The sequence below is a fragment of the Alexandromys fortis genome, unplaced genomic scaffold (assembly GCF_014885135.2).
Source record: "Alexandromys fortis isolate MF-2015 unplaced genomic scaffold, M_Fortis_MF-2015_v1.1 scaffold_196, whole genome shotgun sequence".
Taxonomy (NCBI): Eukaryota; Metazoa; Chordata; class Mammalia; order Rodentia; family Cricetidae; genus Alexandromys; species Alexandromys fortis.
In genome coordinates, this window is record NW_026068078.1 from 2,763,564 (window position 1) to 2,784,477 (window position 20,914).

General features: G+C 42.1%; 1 protein-coding gene and 1 long non-coding RNA gene across 3 annotated transcripts in view; one reads left to right on the plus strand and one right to left on the minus strand.

The window, feature by feature from the left end:
• Positions 1-11,080, minus strand: part of Adh4 (alcohol dehydrogenase 4 (class II), pi polypeptide) — a 22,575-nt gene extending 11,495 nt beyond the window's left edge. For both annotated transcript variants that reach the window (XM_050121764.1, XM_050121765.1), the window contains exons 1-6: positions 10,959-11,080; positions 8,627-8,728; positions 7,236-7,374; positions 5,817-5,904; positions 3,861-4,092; positions 1,913-2,173 (exon numbers count right to left, since the gene is read on the minus strand). In XM_050121764.1, coding sequence (XP_049977721.1) covers positions 1,913-2,173; positions 3,861-4,092; positions 5,817-5,904; positions 7,236-7,374; positions 8,627-8,728; positions 10,959-10,976 — 840 coding nt within the window. In that variant the 5' untranslated portion in view covers positions 10,977-11,080. The remainder of the gene's footprint in view (positions 1-1,912; positions 2,174-3,860; positions 4,093-5,816; positions 5,905-7,235; positions 7,375-8,626; positions 8,729-10,958) is intronic.
• Positions 1-14,294, plus strand: part of LOC126488353 (uncharacterized) — a 33,509-nt gene extending 19,215 nt beyond the window's left edge. The window contains exon 3 of the long non-coding RNA XR_007588659.1: positions 14,277-14,294. This is a non-coding gene — a long non-coding RNA (uncharacterized lncRNA). The remainder of the gene's footprint in view (positions 1-14,276) is intronic.
• Positions 14,295-20,914: the final 6,620 nt, after the last annotated feature.

Below are 20,914 nucleotides of genomic sequence, written 5' to 3' on the forward strand. Positions count from 1 at the left end.
TCGGTTTCCGCCCGCCGCCGTCCGTGCGTCGGTTTCCGCCCGCCGCCGTCCGTGCGTCGGTTTCCGCCCGCCGCCGTCCGTGCGTCGGTTTCCGCCCGCCGCCGTCCGTCACAGATAAGCATTTTAGATCTTCTGAGACTCAGAGAGAAGACACGCGCAAACTTTGTTCACGTCCTTTGTGGCCAACTTGATTTTGAACTTTTGAGGTGATACTTTTACAAAAATCTTTGCTGGCTTCACATTGCTGAACACTGCATCGGCTCCTGCCTCCAGGTTCTTGCCCTGTATGAGTGTCCGGGCTTCATTCAATGATGGACTATGATGCAGAAGTGTTGTCCAAAAGGGCTCTTTCCTCCCCACAGTGTTTCGTTGTGGTGTTTCATCACAGCAATAGAAACCCTAAATAGGACGAAGTCTAATGCTAGCTATCATAATGAAAAACTGTGGCCGCTAAGCTGCCTTTCACTGTAAAAACTGAGCTGTGGGATGTTCAGAATGGACATGGAGCTCAGCAGACTGCAGGGTGGGAAGCCAGAATACAGAGCACAGCACAGATAAGCCTTGAATGTGTGCTGTCCTCAGCAGCTGTCCATGTGTACCAGCTTTTACCACCTGCTAGAGCCTGTCAGGACGGAATTGCTTCCTTCCTGGCTCCGTTCTGTTCCAGAGAATGCACTGGTCATGTAAGACCCAGGGAAGGAAACAGCACAAAGTGCATCTTTACAGCTTTTACCCCTTTTAGCCACATGGAAGAGCAGGGTTAGTAACGGTGCATGACTGTGTCACTCACACGGGAAACATCGCAGTTGCTTCTCACCCACATTAGTGAAACAAGAAGAAAAAAGGTGGATAAGTTAGATGATAAATTCTTTGGTCATTTGTCCACAAACAAGCAAAAATAAAATCGGTATCTTAAGAAAGTACAGCCGGGCGATGGTGACACATGCCTTTAATCCCAGCACTTGGGAGGCAGGCGGATCTCTGTGGGTTTGAGGCCAGCCTGGTCTACAAAGTGAGTTCCAGGATAGCCAGGGCAACACAGAGAAACCTTGTCTCGAAAAACAAAACAAAAACCAAAACAAAACAAAAAAAGAAAAAGCAAACTATGTGATTATTTACTGAAGAACAAATCTGGGCACCCCTAGTTGAAAACTAGAGAGATGATGTTTGCGATGGGTGGTCCATCCCCTTTTTTATTGGACCTGATGGAGGTGGGGAAGTTCCCTAGCTACGTAAAAATAAGGAACCCCCAGGTTACCTGTGAGAACTAATTGGAGTCATCGTGGAAAACAAAATTGGAAACTATTGTTTTCTTCCTAAGAAGAAATCTCAAAAGAGCAAATGGGTAAGCAAGTGGCATGGCTGTTGTCTTGGAGGCCTGAGCTCACAGACCACACTGGCATTTGGGAAGTGCTGTGACTGAGACTTGTTCTGACCATGTCCTTGAAGGACTCATGAGTTGGTCTTCTGTGTGGCCATGTTGATAACTGGTGGGATCTTTAATAGGCCTAGTGGACAGACGCACTTCCACCGTAATCCCACTCATGTGGGGTGACGCAGAGAGGAGAGTCTTACCCGAGTTGGCCCTGTGCTGTTTAGATTTTTTTCAGCTTCCAAATGTAAGCAAAAGAAACCTTTTCTCTTGGTAAGCATCAAAAGCCCAGGCAGTTCATTATAGAACAAAAACGGACTGACGCAGAGGCCGCAGCAATGAGCTTTGACGGACAGTGTGGCTGTCGATGATTTTGTGGCTCACAGCTCTTTTCTTTCTGGCTTTTGAAAATATTAATATTAAGGACATCTACTGCTAGAAACATGGCTCACTAGAAACATTTCCCTTATTAGCTGGCAATTAAACAGCATATTAGAAGTGAGATGCAAGGACTGAGGACGGGGAGAGAAATCCACATACCAAGGTCTGAGCTGTTCCCACACAGTCCAGGGAGAAATCCACACCTCCGTTGGTCAGTTCAGTGATGACATCCTGGACGGGTTTATCTAGGTCTTTGGGGTTAAGGCAGTCAGTGGCTCCCAGGGCCTTGGCTCTGGGAAACTTCTCACTGTTGATGTCAACAGCTATGATCCTGGAGGCGCCTGCTGCTTTACACCCGATTACAGCAGAAAGGCCTACGCAGCCCAGGCCAAAGACGGCACAGGTGGAACCAGGGGTGACCTGCAGGCGGGAGAATACAGAGTGGCTGAAAGCCGATGCTCTCTCTCAGCTTTGTCTCTCACGGGGGAGGGAGCGATGACTTTAAAAAATGCCTATTATAAAGCTACGATGTATCCAGTGGTGAAAACCTGCCAGTGTGAAGGCAGATGCATTCCTACCAAAAGTTGTAAACTTATTTAAGGGCCATTAACGTATCAGTTCATAAGGAGCAAACCCAAGTGGAAAGAATTCTTGTTCCACATTGCCCTTCAGTGATGTTAGGAACCAATTAAAAAGTGCACACATTCCGAAGGTGTTGTCTTCCCATTGAAGCTGGGTCAGAGGTGAATTGGCATCTGTGGTTCTAATGGACCTGATTTTGCTGCACAGTTGTTTTTGAATAACCGTTAGTATTTCTACAAGTGTTAGTGGATACACTTGATTATTGCAGCTTGTTACTTTTTTTTTTTAGGTGGGATGAAGTCTGACTATCTTTGCATGGAACTGAATAATGATCATTTGCTTGTTGGAGACACTCTTAGGCTACAGTGGCCTTGAACGTTCATTGAGACAATCTTGCTTAGGCCTCTGCAGTGCTCTATAGTTCAGGCATGAGATATCATACTTGGTAAATTTTTGATGACTCCTGTTTACTTTTTAGTTTCATTTCTACGATTTCTCACTACAGCTGAATATGGTGGCACTTTTCTCTCCTTGTGACTTAGTATCTTCCTCCTGAGTCCAGCCAGTGTACTTTCCATTCCGTTTCCTTAAATTAAAATAAATCCTATCCATCTAGGCCTGGTTTAAACAGCATTCTCTCCATGAAACTATTCTTGATTCTTCAGTCAGAAATTGGTACTGTTTTGCTTTTCTTATACCATGCACAGTAATTTACAACCCACCTTTCTCTTTCTTAGTTTGGTTTTGAAACAGGGTATCATTGAGCTGGTGGCCCAATGAAAAATCGGACTCCATGGACAGTATAGACTCACTTGTATCTAATGTATCTAGTGGAGTCAGCAGGGAGAGAGGGGGCTTCTCTGCCACAGTGCTTCAGGGATGTCTGAGGTATCCACCTAAGAAAGCTTTTTTTTTTTTTTTTTTAACAAAACTATCTTGTCTCTTTGTTTGTATCCTAGTCAGCCTTGCAAGAGTGTTCAAATTCTAATAGGATCCCAGGAACACATCTTGTAAGAACAGACTCTCTTGAAACCACGAAGGGATGGGGGATGGGTAAATTCTTACTGATTGAGGGAGAATAATCTACAGAACCAGGGGAAAGCTGGGTGACTAAATGGAGATAGGTGGGGTTTCTGCAGTTGTTGTCCACGGGTGAGCATTTATGTTTAAGTGAGCTGTATTTAAATCAGGACACATCTGTATGAAGCTTAATATGCAATATAACACTATGCTCACAACTGTTGATATGATTATTTAGAGACATATAGTAGCCCGCATAAAATCACAGAGGCTGAACTGGATGGAGATGTAGCTCATTGGTACGGCATTTTCCTAGCAGGTTCAGGGCCTTGGGTTCAATCCCCAGTAGGTGGAAAAAGAAAGTCACAGGGGTAGTAAATGATACAGCTAATTTATAGTGGCAATAAGCAATGTGGCCAGATTGTGAAGACAATTCCATCTCCTACATACGACATTGTCTCCCAGTAACCTCTGTTTGCAGACTACATGGCATTTAATGCTGTACCTTGGCAGTGTTGATGGCAGCCCCGTAGCCAGATGAGAACCCACATCCAATCAAACAAACTCTCTCCAGGTTTGCCTTGTCGTCGACTCTAGCAAGATTGGCTTCTGAAACCACAGTGTACTGAGAGAATGAACTGACTCCCATGAAATGGTAAATTGGCTTCCCTTTGCAGGTGAATCTGCTAGTTCTGTCTTCCATGAGCTCTTGATCAATATTGGGACACTTAAAGTTCCTAGAAAAATAAAAGGACTCGGCGAAGAAGATATATTGGATATCATATGTTTGTCATGAATGTTTTCTGGGATTCAGTGGAAAAGTTGGGAAAATAATGTGGTGTTTTTCACATCCATACACACTATTTTTGAACTATTTCAGTGTGAATGCCAGCAAACTTCTGTTGAATGTTTTCTGTGTGTCAGGAGCTCTATTGCCAAGTCATATTTTTTTTTCTGACAGAAAGTTCAAGTAAAACTAAAACTAGACTAGTAAAATGCCCCTCCATGCATTCCAGTGACCTCCAGCTTAGCTAACCGTCAAGTCCTGACCAGTCCGTCACGTTTCACCTGCCACCCCCTCCACAGTGCGCACCTCGTCTCCCACATCACACGGTTTCATCTGTATCGAGACATCCCAGCACATTGGCGAGCTGTATTTTATTAAGATGTCTTTTTAATTACCCCCATTGTAATTTCCTTGTGGAAAACTGGAGTCATCAGTCCCATAGATTTTCCCTCCTTTTGAGTGTTGCTGGTCATTCTACCGGAAGCTGGCTTAACATGTCTCTCTGTCTCAGCATTGCCTTTTAAATTAGAAGTTTTTATAGAAATGTCTGAGTCAGAATTCACAGTTTTTAGGGGAATACTTCAAAGGTTACAATATGATCCACCTGGAGAGGTCATTGCATATTGTTGTTTCTCTTCTTATACCAGTAGAATTCTTGGCCATGGTCTAAATCCATCATTTTATTAAGAGTTTGCAAAAAAGTATAGTTTTCATTCAACCTTGAAAACTGATGTTAGTATCTTCTTCTATATAGAGAAACAGAGGCATGGGTATGAGTCATATGGTTTTATTTTTGTAAAATATTTGCTTATTATGTGTGTATATGTGCATGAGTGTATGTGTAGCACATGTGTGCAGGTGCCTCAGAGGCCAGGAGAGGGCACTGCATCTCCTGGAACTGCAGTTATAGGTGGCTGTGAGCCACTATGCAGATGCTGGTAACTGAGTCCTCTGCAATACTAGGGACCACTTTTAACTGCTGAGCTATCCCTCCAGCCCAGGCTTTAACTTCCTAAATAACATGCTTCAATCAGCATTCAGGACAAATAAATCTTTCTGTGGTCTCAATAAAATCAGTCCGAGGTGAGTAAGATTCACAACTGTTGAGTCCCAGTGTCTGTGGAAAAACCCGGGTTCAGTACCTGAAGCTGTATGGGCCTGGAGTAAGCTGATGTGCTCCTACATATTCACACTCACTCCCATAGAAGTAGATCCAATCTGAACTTGGAATTTATTGTTCCAGTGATGTGTTTATACTTTTGTTACATACACATGTAACCATAAATTCTGGTACTGTCTTTCTGTGATACAGAAAGTATTTCCTTTAGCATCTTGCTTCTTTCCCTTAACATGTGTGCAAAATTAGGCTAGTGTGTGTATTTTAAGTCTATCTGTTTTCATTATATGGTATTTCATTGTGCCACTGTCTAGCAGTAGATAAATCTATTCTTTCACTGAAGGTCATTCTATGGTTTTCATTGTTCTTATAAGCCACGTGACTGAACAGTTTAGTGTGTTTCTCTTCCTGTGTGTCTGGAACAATGTCTTCTAGTCACATAGAAGAAGAATTAGTAAGTGTAAGGTTCTTACTCATCCACCTCCATGTATGTTTGGCTAGTGTGTCCGAGACATTCATGCCTACTTACACTCCTATTAACAGTGAAGGGGGCTTACCGGAGTTTCCCGCAGAGGTTTGTAAGAGGGCTCAAACAGAACTTGCACTTTTTACACTGTGGTGCAAAGAATGGGATTACTTTGTCACCTAGAAAGAAAGGCCATAGTTAGAAGGTACCTAAGGTGCAGCTGTAGTTTCTGAAGTGCAGCTAGGATGTGATTGGTGGCAGAGAACTTGCTTATTTATGCAAGGTCTCAGGCTTGATCCCCAGCCCTAAGAAAACTTGCTCTCAGATAAATCAGTGGCAAACACCACTTTTTTTTTTCATAGTATACATTTTATATTCAACAAGAATATACTATTTAAGTAAAATAGAACTTTGTGGATTCTTTCAAGTACTGCACTTTTTTTTCTTTCTTAATCTGCTCAGCAGCCAAGTAACAACCTGTACTGGGTGCTAACAGGCGCAGAGTTCTGGCTGGGCATCTGTTCCCTGACTTCTCTGTGTATGGCTTTTGTTTGCGCCTTCCCAAACACCCTGTGTGGAGTAGAGAGCATCCTTGTAGGGCAGAGGAGGGAGGACATGGTAGGCTAGAAGTAGAGCATAGACTTTATATCACGGCCCATGTTGCATCCTTCTGATTTACTTTTAAATCCCATATCTTCTAGCTCCTCATCCAGTTCCTATTTGGTTCCGTGATGAGCAACATGATGGAAATTAACATGTGATCAGCAGTGAGTGTGTGGCAGCCAAGTATCACTAATGTTGTTATTTTACTTCTCACAGCTATCATTTAGAAAAACTACAAGTCTAATCACACAGCCAGTAAATGACAGTCAGGACTAAAGGTGGACACCGGTCACACCTTCAAGGATGCAGGTTTGAGGGAGCAATCTGTTTCTGTGCTCATGCTTGGAATGGAAAATACTAATATGTTTCCAAGTTTGGATGGAGGGGTGATATGGCTCATCAACTCTCACACGGGAAATGACAAGTGTACACTGTTGTAAAATACGATGAGCCACTGGCTTGCTTTTTTTTATGTTTTATCTTATGAACCTCCAAAGTGACACTTAAGCTAACATCGACATGTGTGTGATGCTTTCCCCTTAAGCCTCCTACAAGCTTTCCCTCTTTACAGAACCACAAAGTAAATTCCCATTTCATATGCAGGAAGTATTTGTGAACCACAGAAGCTTCAGTTTACACTATCCCTGTAACTTTGCTTTATAGGACAGTTTTTCACTTTATGTGAATAAAGTGGCTGCATTTCCAGGATTTTATTAGGCTGTTCTGGTTTCAGATATTCTGCTTCCTTGTTATGCCATGACAGATTATTTGTGTAGGTGTTCCTTTGTGAAAGGTGAACTCTGTAAGCGGAGTCCAGATGGCACAAAAACACAGGCCGTTAGTTGTGAGGAGTCTTCCCAGGGAAGGCCGAGAACTTCTAGTCCACTGAAATCAGAAGGTGAAATACCTGGCTTGAAGTTGGTGACTCCTGGCCCAACGCTTTCCACAATTCCTGCACACTCATGGCCAAGGACGACCGGGAAGAGAGCTTTCTTCTTAGGATTGGTAGCATTGATGTCAGTAGGACACACACACATGGCGATTACCTACAAAGCAAGACCGACTAGAGTTGTCATTCTGTAGCTGTGTTCCTAGGCCCCATGGTGTCTTGGAGCATTATAGCAGTACTAGTATTCAGTAAAAGAATTATATTTTGAAAAAAAGGGGACTTAAACAATTACTAGGCTTATATTCTTTTCTTCTTGGAATCAAGTTTAGTTTTCTAATTTTCTTGTTGCTGGAAAAAAGAAACAGCATTGGCGATACTGTCTCTAGGAGAGGAAAAATCTCAGGGAAGAGGGATGAGAGAAAACACACCAGGCAGTGGGGAAAACATAGGTCTGCACCACTTGTTCTGCTGTGTGAAGACGGCCTGAAATGAAGTGGAGGTAATGAAGAGATACTATGTCCAAATCTCTCTCCAACTTGTCCCCGGGTGATTCTTCAGATTTGTGCATGAGGCTTCTTCATGCGTCCTCACACACAAGCCTGTGATAGATTGGTCCAGAGGGAAAATGGATAACTTCGGACTTGCTGTTAATGGGTCTGCTCTACTCCTCCCTATTGACCCAGCCCTAATCCCTCCTCTTGGCACCCATGACCTCTGTGGTCCAGGGTGGCTCTCCAAGTTCTCAGCCTACTTTGCTTTGGGCCTACTTCCTTCTCTCCCTTTTTAAAATATCACTTTCCTATAATTAGCATTTGGAAAACAAAAAGAAAACCTAATTCTAATCCAAAGTTAAGTTACTTTGCTGATTCTTAGGGTTATTGTCAATATTAAAATAGTTGAATTAAATTTCAAGCCCACTGTACAAAAGCATGCTGTGGTAGTTTGAAAGACAATGATCCCCAAAGGGAGTGACACTATTAGGAAGGGTGTCTTTGTTGGAACAGGTGTGACCTTGTTGGAGGAAGTGTGTCACTGCGGAGGCAGGGTTTGAGGTCTCATATATGCTCAAGCCACTCCCAGTGTCTCAGACCACTTCCTGTTGCCTGTGAGTTAAGATGTAAGGACTCGCAGCTTCTTCTCTAGCACTGTGTCTGCTTGCATGCTGACTTGCTTCCTGCCATGATGATAATGGACGGAACCTCTGAACTGTAAGCGAGCCATCACAATTAAATGTTTTTCTTTATAAGAGTTGCTATGGTTACAGTGTCTTTTCACAGCAATAGAAACTCTTAAGACACATGATAATGCTTCATTTTAAATTTGGATCTAAAAATATAGCTGGCCATAGGAGAAAGTCAGTGTTTAGTTCAGGGACATGTCTGCACTGTCCTGCTAGAGTCCCTGCTTACCTGAATTCGAACTTCATGAGCCCTAGGGGGAGATACTTCAACTTCTTCAATGCAAAGGGGACTGCCTGTTTCCCAGGCAATGGCTGCCTTGCATGTAATAACCTGCAAGAGAGAGGAGGAAGAGAGAAGATAGGTGAGAAGGAGAATTGTGGTGAGGGGAGGGAGGGAAAGATAGAATAAGGGGATTTTGTCCAAACAGGCCAGTGCCATGATTATATGAAGAAGGGGTTTGTGACTAGATGCATGTAATGAAGATAATACTTATATTATCTTCAGGAGATGATTTCTTACCATAAGTTAATTTATATGCTATAGCCATTGTAATTTTTATCTTTTGAAGAAACAGATATATGAAGATTTACCCTAATACTATGCCTACATATTTATCTCTATAGCAAAGAAGATATATAATCATAAGGCTTAAAGTTTTGGTAGATGCTCAGTGCGCATTTGTAACCAGCTCTAAAATACCTGAGCCCGTCATTAGAATAGGTATGATTTGCTTCTAGAATGTGGTCATTGAACCAACAGGTATTCCTGTCATTCTAGAACTGTTAGAGAAGAAAATCCCACCCTAAATGCACTAACTTGTGATTTATTAAGGGCTCCAGATTGTAAGGAAAAAAAATTCTGGGAAGTGGCTTACACAGTCAATTGTTCTCTTCCTGAAAGTGGGAAGTACACTTGAACACACTGGCACAGGAGTCCTTTTTGATTTTCGAGACAGGGTTTCTTTGTAGGTTTTGGTGCCTGTCCTAGAACTAGCTCTTGTAGACCAGGCTCCAAAATATACAAAGAAACTCAAGAACAAGTAATCCATAAAAAATGGATTACAGACCTAAACAGAGACCTCTCAACAGACAAATCTCAAATGTCTGAAAGACACTTAAGGAAATGCTCAACATCCTTAGCCATCAGAGAAATGCAAATCAAAACAACTCTGAGATTCCATCTTATACCTGTAAGAATGGGCAAGATCAAAAACACTAATGACAACTTATGCTGGAGAGGATGTGGGGTAAAGGGAGTGCAAACTGGTACAGCTCCTGTGGATATCAGTATAGCAATTTCTCAGAAAATTAGGAAACAATCTACCTCAATATTGCTGTTGGATATATACCCAAAGGATGCTCAATTGCACCACAAGGACATATGCTCAACTATGTTCATAGCAGCATTATTCATAGCAAAAACCTGGAAACAATCTAGATGCCCCTCAACCAAAGAATGGATAAAGAAAATGAGGTACGTTTACACAGTGGAGTACTACACAGCAGTAAAAATAATGACATCTAGAAATTTGCAGGCAAATGAATGGATCTAGAAAACATCATATTGAGTGAGGTAACCCAGATCCAGAAAGACAAATATAATAGGTACTCACTCATAAATGGTTTCTAGACATAAAGCAAAGAAAAACCAACTGACAATTCATAATCCCAGAGAACCTAGACAACAAAGAGGACCCTAAGAGAGACATACATGGATCTGCATGGGAAGGAGAAAAAGACAAGATCTCCTGAGGAAATTGGGAGTGTGGAGGTCATGGGAGAGGGTAGAAGGGGAGGGGGAGAAAGGAAGGGAGGGGAGTGGAGAAAACTGTATAGCTCAGTAAAAAAAAATTCTTCTAAGAATTGAGTTAAAGTACATGAAAAGAAGCAAAACACAGGAAGTTTTACAATTAATTCTTACATTAATTTTTTTAGTCTCAAATTACATTTTAAATTTCAAGTATAAGTAAAATTGGAAGGAAATTGAAAGAAAGTCTATAATCTTTTGTCCTTATTATTGCCTGTACTGTTGGAATAATTTTTTTAACCATTTGAAACCTTCTCAATTGTTCTTTGCAATATTTAATTATGATTTAAATAGTTATTTCTTCTATTACAAGTGCAATATACATTCATTACAAGAAATTTCAAAATATAAGTAACAAAAAAAATCCACCTATACTTTTATTACTTTCTTTCTCCTTATGTTGTAAAGCCCTCGGGTGTCCTCACATGGGGTCATACACACAGCATTTAGTAATCTACCTTGTCCCATTCATTCCCATGCTATAAATTCATACTCTGCATTGATGCTTAGAGCAGAGGTAACTTAATTTCACCCCTCATCCTCATTTAAATAATGTGTGAGTACCCAAGAAGACTTCAGCAAATCCAGAGTTGCTTTTTCTTAGAACCAATTTCTAGCTTCTGGACTGTTCCTCTCCCTTTAGTTGGCTTTAATTTGCTGTGCCTTGACTGTAACCTGGGGGCAGCATCTTCAGCAAATGTGCAGAGACCCAACAGAAGCAGAAGATAAATGTAGATACAGGTTGTTTACTTACTTTTCCCCTGGTGCCCATTTTCCTCAGGAAGCTTGCTTTGGAAGTGTCTTTGTGACTGGTCTTTCACCTCTACCCAGAATGCTCTGTGTCCTGTGCTGAGAACTGAATAAATAGTATTCCTGCTGGCTGGTTGTCCAATCACAGCCCTGACTGACTCCTCCTGTGACATTTGTACTGTCATAGGTCATCTACAAACCCATCGCTCCAAGCTGGCACCAAGAGTTCTTTTAATTAGTTATTTTCTTATCTTTTATTACAATATATCAAATAGAGAAAAGCGCATTAATTGTATAAAGCTGAGTTAAAGATAACCACTTAGTAAAGATGTTTCAGTTGCTCTGGAGCTTCCCTCTTCCCCACTCTTCTCTTACAGCCTGATAATTTCCTTGCACTTTTGTGATTTTACCACACAGTTTTCTTTCCTTTCTACTAGTTCAGTTTTGTTTATTAGTAAGCTTGTGTGAAGGGATTCCTAGTGTATACCCTTCATGTGTTTCCACCTTAGTTCTGTGTGTTGATGGTTCACGGTGCCTCTATTTATTTATTTCATGTATATGGGTGTTTTGACTGCATTTGTGTCTGTGTACCACATGTGTACTCGGTCACCATGGAAGCCAGAGAGCTTATCAAAGTTCGTAGAATTGGAATTATAGAGAGTTGTGAGCTGCCATTTAGATTCTAGGAATTGATCCCAGGTCCTCTGGAAGAGTGGCCTTAGTTGCTGAGTCATGCTTGAAGCCATCTCCAGTGCCTTTATCTGCAGTTTATTCTTACTGTTGAGTATTCTGTTGTATCAATTGTATAATTGTATGATTATATTGTAATTGTAAATGTTGTATAATTTATGCACCTCCTTTTTCCCCTGTTGTTTTGTTTTTTTATTTTTGCTCATGGAGAGTTGGTGGCTACATAAAAGTTCTTTCCACGACCCCTGCTGCACAGGTTCTTATGGGACATCCAAGTCTGATAGAGCCAGCCCATGCTAACAAGGCAACACTGATGGTTCGGACACGGAAACACTTTTGTTAAGGGTGCTCAAAAAAGCTGCCAGAGTCCCTTTCAACTGCTGTGATCAGGGAGCCATGTAGTCACTATTGGGGACAACTCTCACTGTCCCTCTGGATGTGTGTGCCTGAACACAGTCCCAGTGGCTCTGGGTCTCACAGTGTTCTCCATAGACAGCAGGGCTGCAGCCCCTGAGAACCAGTGTCTAGAGCCTGCCTGACCTGGGGCTCTGAGCGCTGGTGCTGAGGGGCAGAGTAACTAACACATGATGGCAGTTTGGGAAAAGGGACGTCTCCAACTGACGACCAACTCAACTTTTCAAAATTATATTTTATCCTTAAGTTTATGACCTTAGGCCAATGTAAAAAATCATATATCCATCACTCCAGAAGGTGAGTGGAAGAGTTCACTGTCCCCCAAGTTCCTCCTGCTGTGTCTTACTTAAAAGTCCTGCTCCACAGCTGGCTGGCTTTGCCTCTGTAGTCTCACTGTATCTTCTGACTCCATCCTGACGACCACACTTTGGGCTGCTCTGGGAACTGCTGGTGTGCAGCTGAGATGGTCAGAGCGACTCATGTTTACAAACTGACTGGACCTCTGAGTGACAGGGTGTGGAGACTCAGGCTCAGAGTCACCAGGCTTAAACCTGATCTATGGTGGTGCACAGGACACATGATTCTGTGTGATCTTTGTTTCCCTGACTGTCGCTGAGGATCAGCAGTTTGGTTTTTTGGACTCAGGTCGCTCTGCTTGTTATTAATTGGATCACGAGAGATTTGTAAAGATCATTGTTATGCAGTTTTTATTTTTTATAGTACTTTTTGTTTTACATATTTAAAATTGTTTACTACATTTAGTGTGTGTACACAAATGCATTTGAGTGTGTGTTGGTGTGTGTGTGTTTGCGCTCGTGTGTAGGTTAGGAGAATTTGAAGGGCTCCATTCTCTTTCTTAACTGCAGTGAGCTCCGGGAATTGAGCTGAAATGGGCATGCTTGGAGGCAATTGCCTTTGCCTGCTGAACCATCTCTCTGACCCTACTTTACATATTTTACTTTTTTTTTTTTTCAAGACAGGGTTTCTCTGTGGCTTTGGAGCCTGTCCTGGAACTTGCTCTTGTAGACCAGCTGGCCTCGAACTCACAGAGATCCGCCTGCTTCTGCCTCCAAAGTGCTGGGATTAAAGGTGTGCGCCACCACTGCCCAGCCATATTTTACATTTTGATCATGTACAAACTCTGCATTCTAAAAATATTCTGTATTCTGTGTATTAAAAGTATAATCTATTTTGTGCCACCATCCGTTGGTGGTGCGTTTCTTCTTTGTGTTCCCATAGCATTCACCAGCTCTTCTTGACTTCAGTGATTTAATATTAGATAAAGGTAGTTTATTCAACTTTCCAAAGTATAGTGCATGCTCTGTCTTCCACATGCTTATTTTGTTGTTGTTGTTGTTGTTTGACACAGGGTCTCTCTACATAGCCCCAGCTGTCCTGGAACTCAGTATGTAGACCAGGCTGGTTTAAACTCAAGAAATCTGCTTGCTTATGCCTTCCGAGTGCTGGTTTGTTTGATTTTATACCATTCCCGGCCTATTCCACTTTCTCACTACCCACTCTTCATTTTATAATTCACTGGGTTCCACCTTTACTGTAATCCCAGCCTCTGGGCCTCCATCTTTGGAAGCTCCCTCCCTTGAGCTCATCAAACCTTGACCCCTCCCCAGGAAAGGTCAAGACCACTCCCACAGGCTATTTAAACTGCTCCCCAGAAAATAAACATGTGGTCTTCTCTCTTCCTCTTCGGTGGTCTTGTTGTCTTTCTGTACCCTCCCTCCTCGGGCCACCTGAGAGCGCAGGCATCCAATTAAACCTGGATATCTTTTAATTTGGTCTGATTTGGTCTGATTGGGATTATTTGTGTCAGCGGAGAGGCTCATTTTTAGGACTATTCCTAACATTTACCTTTCTACTTAAACATCTTTAAAGGTTATTAGTAGTCTCCTTGCAAAAATCAAACAAACCAAACCTTCCAAATACCTAACCTTTTATAAAATTTTTCTGTAGCTGTGAGCTTTTCTAGCCTTTATCACCTCCATGTTCATCACTGTGGCCCTTCCTTCCACCTCCTCCCTCCCTCCTTCCTCTCTCCCTCTTCCTCCTTCCCAGCTTCCTTGGTGCTTTAGGCTGGACATGCTAATTGCTTGTAGACATCTCTACTTTAAGTCTTTATGTTCACACAACAACCTGTCTCCTTTTTTCAAATGTGAAAATGGCTCTCTTCTGTTTTGACAGGAGTGTCTGTTCTTTTTCTCAGGGTTAAAAGCTCCCCTGGCCATTCTACAGCACTGACAAGCCCTGTGACTCCTTTCATTTCCTCTTCCCACTGTTACTAATCTGCAGATAGGCTTCTCATTATTTCTTGTTTACACTGTTGTAGTAATCTTGATAAGGAGTCTCCTGCTGGTACAGCTCTTTCTGCAGTCGCTGTTTCAAAGCACTAGATTTATATTATTAATAGTTTCTTTTAAAAAAAAAAACCCTTTATCTCTCATTTTCTAGTTTTTAAAAAATCAGATATCTTTTCTGGTATAAGCATCCAGAACTCTCTAAGTCTTCCCAAATCAACCTCAGAACTCACTCAGGTGTTCCCGAACACTTACCCACACACTAAACACTATTGACCCTTTCCCTTCAGTTCCTGATTTGTCTTGCTCCCCCATGCTCTCTGCATCCTCCTCTGACCCTCTTGCTTGTGTGCTGCCCTGCGTGGAGCTGTCCCACGGCTGTCTTGCCTACTAAACTCTGAGCTATCCTTCAGACGTACAGGCTTTGTCTTCTCCACTCTGTCCTGGCTTGCTCGTTAGGCACACTGAGATAGCCACATGAGCCCCAGCTGATTTCATGTTCTACTGAGGTAATGTGGAATGAGCGAGGGATGGTCTGTGGGTATAGTAGCATGTCATTAGGATTGAGATGGCATTTTATATGTCCTCCCTAGAGAATTTTAGAGTTCTGGAAAGCACCAGGTACTCTGTAAATGATGACTAAGTTGTACCTGTGCCTTGGGATCATAGTAAGCATTAACACAGTAGGAATTAATGCATCTTCTCATGTACTTATGGTTTTGCTTCATTTCTACTACTGTTTTTGATTTCTTTTCTTCTTAATTTGAGACAGGATCTCACTATGTAGCCCTAGCTGTCCTGGAACTCACTGTGTAGACCAGACTAGCCTTGAACTCCCAGAGATCCATCTGCCTAGCCCTTCCTCCTGAGTGCTGGGATTAAAGCACGACTATGCTCGGTTTTCAGTGACTTCTTTGAAAGTGAGTGCAAGATGAAGTTTCCAGAACAAAGCCACTGCCGTGTTGAAGGGTCCTGCAAATGTGAGGACCAGGGTTTGATTCCTAGAACCATATTTTAGGCCTGTGCTGGCCATGGTGGCATTTGCTTGTGATCTCAGCACTGTACTAGCAGAGCCAGAAGGCCCCCTGGTGCTCAGTGGCCAGCTAGCCTGGTCTGCCTGGTGAGTCTAGCTCAGTGGTCAAGGAGGTGAACAGTGCTCTTGAAGATGACACTTGAGGTTGCTCTCTGTCTTCCAGCTGCACACACTTGTGCCTGCACCACTTCCCCCACAAACACACTCACACATGCATTAAGATAATGATGTTGTTCCTAACAAAGAGGGATGAATGTTTGGCCTCCGGCTTGTGGGGAGAGGCATAGCAGCAGTAGCAGCACTCAGAGATGAGCACAGGGAAACTGTAGAACAGGCCTGAGTGAGCTGTGATGGGGCAAAAGACCAGGGAGCTGGGACCCGGGAAAATCAAACCCTTTGCTGCTTTTAAACACTATCAGCACATGAGTTCTGTGCTGTGTCAAGATTGTGTTACTCGCCAATATTATTTCACTTTCTCAAGTCAATAGATTTGCAGAGGGGTGAAGAAAATGTGAAGAAATAGAAACTATTTTGAAGAGTCGAGAGGCAAGCTCTTCAGAGAATGTCTCCATGGATGCCCTTTAGTTCTTGCCTTATTTTCTGAAGCTGCACATCCGTATCTGACTCCCTGAACCTGTCCCAGTCATCCCCTGTAGCAGTACGCCAGTATCCTTGAGAAACCCAAGCTTAGAAATGCCACTCACTGCATCTACCTGCTTACTTAAGTCTTTAAGTTCCCCAAAGCTCTATTCAAAATAGCAATAGAATTTCAGGGTAAGATTAAGAATCTAATATTAAATTCTATCTATCTATCTATCTATCTATCTATCTATCTATCTACCTACCTACCTACCTACCTACCTATCTCTATCATCTACCTACCCAGTATCTATCGAGCACAGTATAATCTGTGAGTGGTAGCTCTGTGGTCCTGGTCCAAAGGTTCTAGGACTGTGTTTTCTATGTTGGTTCTTCTAGGTAATGTTTCTTCCAGTTTGAAGACTAATCTTTTTGTTTTGTTTTGTTTTCATCCGTAGGCTGATTTTGTCATTTTTTGTACGTACATAATATGCATGCACTTGAAACCCAAGGATAATCATTAATTCTTGGAGAACGTGTGATATAACACTACATGGAAGAGAAGAGTGGTTAGTTTACTACCTAAGTGGCATGAAGCCTCTATGTGGCTTCCGTAAGTCTGTAAGTCGTTCTATTCAGGTTAAGTGATTTTCTCCCTTGTGCCATCCAGAATGTAGAGAATGGAGCTATTTACCCTTCAGTGGCAGGTCTCTGATTCCCAGAAAATAGACTTTGAAGTGCCCACTCTGGCAAGGACTCTATTGAGTTCCTAGCCGGGAACATTAGTTCCTCCTGTCTCAGTCTCAAGGGAAAAGAGAAGACATGTCTCTCTCAAAAGTTAAATTTATAATGGAATAGGTTTGTGTATATAATATGCATGCACTTGTAACCCCAGGGTAATCACCAATTCATGGAGAATATATGATATAAGGCTGCATGGAAGAAAAGAGAGGTCAGTTTACCACATAAATAGCATGAAGCCACTATGTCTTAAGTCTATAAGTGATTTTATCCAGGTTAAATGACTTTCTCCCTTAGAATGGAGCTATTTACCCTTCAGTGGCAGGTCTCTGATTCCCAGAAAATAGACTTTGAAGTGCCCATTCTGGCAAGGACTCCATTGAATTCCTAACCAGGGACCTTTGTTCCTGCTGTCTCATCTCAAGAGAAAAGAGAAGTTGTGTCTTTCACGGGTTAATCTTATAATGGGATTAGTGCCTACTTTAAGGTTTTTTTTTCTGTTTATATTTTTAACTTATATAAAAGTGTTTTTTACTTTTGCTTAGTGAGACTTACCTATCTCTTCTGAGCATGAGGCCTCTCGTATCTAAAATACAGCAATGTAGGTAACATGTTTGCTTAGTGGAGCAAGAGCTAGATTTGACTTCTGTTTGATTACAAAGTTCATATTTATCATCAGCTATTGCTTTGGCAGCTTTAGGTATTTGATAAAATTTGGACTCTGTAATTTTCCTTTCTATTATTACTAGTGAATAGAATTCTGAACTCGGGGACATTGTTCAGTTCATTGTTATTATCAGTTAATAATTGCCTGGGGAGGTTCGTGTCCTGGTCTTGGTTAGAACTCTGGAATATTGGTTAAATTTTTCATCTTTAGATGCGTATATACAGTTACTTTAATATTGACATATCAAGAAAACGCAATTTTCCTAATTACTCAGGTTTCAGATTATCCCTACCTCTTCTAACTTGGCAAACTGGATGCAGGTTCTCTGTGCTGCAAGCCTCCTGTCTGTTCCTTCACAGCCCTTCAGCCCGCTCTCTCAAATTTGACATGCTTAGTGGCACCCTTATTTAATCAGCGACAAATCTCAGCAAAATGTTGTGTGCAGAATTTAAATGGAACCACAAGAATTCTGTAACACTGACAAACAGCATAACTGTTTGTTCATTGCGGGATCCAGCAAGGAACATGGACAGATCCCTCTGAGCTGCCCAGAAGCAAGCTTAGCTCAGAAGGTCCCCGATTACACGTGCTGCCAGAGCTGCAGTCATCTCCAGGATCGGCTCAGGAAGAATCTGCTTTCAGGTTCCCTTCCAGGGGACTGGAAGGCCTCACAGCTCCAGGCTCGCAGGTTCTCTCCGCAGGGCTGCTACCCAAGGTGCATCACAGAACAGCGCCACGCCTCTCCACACACAAACCGCGTATTCCACATGGCAGAAATTGCACCCACTGAAGCTCAGGTACTTTTCTCTGAATTTCCTGTCAGGAAGACTTTTACCTCTGGTTTGTTGGCTGCTTATTTCCCTGTGATAACACTTTTTATACTGAGCTGTGATTATTTTGCCTATATTTCCTGAGCTGTCAGGCTGTTCCCGTGTCTCATAGCACATAATGAACTTAGCGCAGTGATTAGTCAACTGACTGTCGGAGCTTCCTGAAAGACCAAGCAAAGCTAGTGAACTGCTTTAGGACTGTGCGGCTCATTCTGCTGGTGGGCTCTCTGGCTTTTGGAGGAAGTTGGAGAGAAATAGTTGGGAGTAGGAAGCCAGTTTTGAAGTTATAATGTAGGTTAATGACAAATGCTACCACTAGGGGGAGTGCCAGCATTAATTTCCAACATTTAATAGACATTGAGGGTGTGTGAAGGCAAAAATATGAAACCATCATACACGTGGAGAAATCGCAACATGTTGGAAAGTCAGAATTTCCCAGAAAAGCATTAATAAATCCCAATTTTCCAAACTGCTTTGAATATCTTTCTACGAGTTTTTCCCGTTTTGAGGCTCCGACTAGGTTGCATTCAGTTGAGTTGTTGGCCAGGGGACTCCCATGGAAATCCACAAATAATCCAAGCTGTACACTAAGACAAAATGATCCTCTCTGCAAACTCACAGTGGGGCCCCATTGCCAAGGACAACACCTACACAACTCTTTTGAGAAGCTGAGCTGGTGCCTGAATGGAGTTCTCACTCCTACTCTAGTCTCTTTGGTGAGGGAAGGTACTCTGCAGGCGACCAAAGAGAACCGTGGACACCAACCTAGCCACAAAAACCTTTGGACTACAATATGTGCTACCTACAAAATACACTAGGGAAATAGTGACACAGAATTTGTGGGAGTAGCTAACCAATGCTGATTTGACCTAAGGCCGGCTCCACGAGAAGGAACTCAGAACCAGCTCTCCTTGAGTAACCAAGAACCAGAGACTAGATAGCCCAGAGACCTAGGGTAAAAATCAAACCCTACATGAATAAAGGAAAGAAAGATAAAACAATAAAACAATCTTTGGTGATGCTCTGCTGTACTCATAGACCAGTGCCTTATCCAGCCATCATCAGAGAGGCTTCCTCTGGCAGTACCCAGACCTTATGCAGGTGGAGTCTAAATTGAAGGTCTCCATCAATCTGTCCCTCCTTCCCCCAGCTCAGGGAATCCTGTGGAAGAGGAGGCAGAACTATTTGAAGAGCCAGAGGGGATGGAGAACACCAGGAGAACACAGCCCTCTAAAAACTAAGCAAGGCTCATATGAGCTCACAGAGACTGAAGCAGCAAGCACAGGGTTTACACAGGTTGCATCAGGTTCTCTGCATATACACTATAGCTATTAGCTTAGGATTTTTATGGGACATCTGACTGTGAGAAGCAGTGGGTCTTCAACTCTGTGCCTGCTCTTGGGACTCCTTTACTCCTGTTGGGTTGCCATGTCCAACTTCAACATGATAGATTTTCTTCATCGTATTATATTTTATTTTTATCATGTTTAGTTGTTATCTCTTAGAAGCCTGTACTTTTCTAATAAGAGACAAAGGGAGCAGATCCACAGGAGAGAGGAGGTGGGGGAGGAACTGGGAGGAGTAGAGGGAGGGGAAACTCTAATCTATGAGAAAAGAATCTATTTTCAAAAAAGAAAAATATATTATTTTTGGCAGCTTATAGTATACCAGTATGAAAGTTTCCTTGTGAATATGTAGGAGCTGCTGGCTTTCATTTCCAAGTTATTAGGGAAAATTACCAATATCATGAATGTAGACGGATGTTTCTGTCTCGCCCAGTTCCACAGCCTTCTAGTTCCAAATAGACACACAGAGGCTTATATGAATTATAAACTGTTTGGCCTATTGCTCAGGCTTATTACTAACTAGTGTTTACAATTTAAATTAATCCATAATTTTTATCTATGCTTAGCCATGTGGGTTGGTACCTGGCATTCTTATCTTGCTTCCTCTGTGTCTGGCTGGCAACTGCATCTCTGCCTTTTCTCTTCCCCAAATCCTCCTAGTCTGGTGGCCCCCACTTATACTTTCTTCCTGGCTACTGGCCAGTCAGCTTTTATTAAATGAATGTGAGTGACAAATCTTTATAGTGTACAAGAGCATTATGCCGCAGCACATGAACACAGTGTCACAGCCTAGCATTTGCTCACTGTATTTCAGTAGAAGACCTCTTTACTTTACACATGCTTTATTATGATTTGAGTGATTACTAATGATATAACTATTCTTTCAGATAAAAAAGTAGAAGAGACTCAAAACTTGCACAATTTAAATAAGCTATATTTTAGAAGCTGGCTACCTGCTTATAGTGTGGGTGTGGGATTAGGCAAGCCTTGGTAGAGGCCATAAACCACCCTGTGTAGTCACTATCCAGGGAAACGCTCTGCCTAGAAATAAAAAACAAAAACAAAAACAAAAACAGGATAGCCAAAATAATCCTGTACAATAAAGAAACTTCTGGAGGCATCACAATCTCTGACTTCAAACTCTACTACAGAGCTACAGTACTGAAAACAGCCTGGCACTGGCATAAAAACAGACAGGAGGAACAATGGAATCGAATTGAAGACCCAGATATCAATCCACACACCCATGGACACCTGATTTTTTTTTCATGTTTCAACATGTATTTTATTTTATTTTTTAATTTTTTTTAAATTTATTTATTTATTTATTAAATATTTCTGTCTCTTCCCC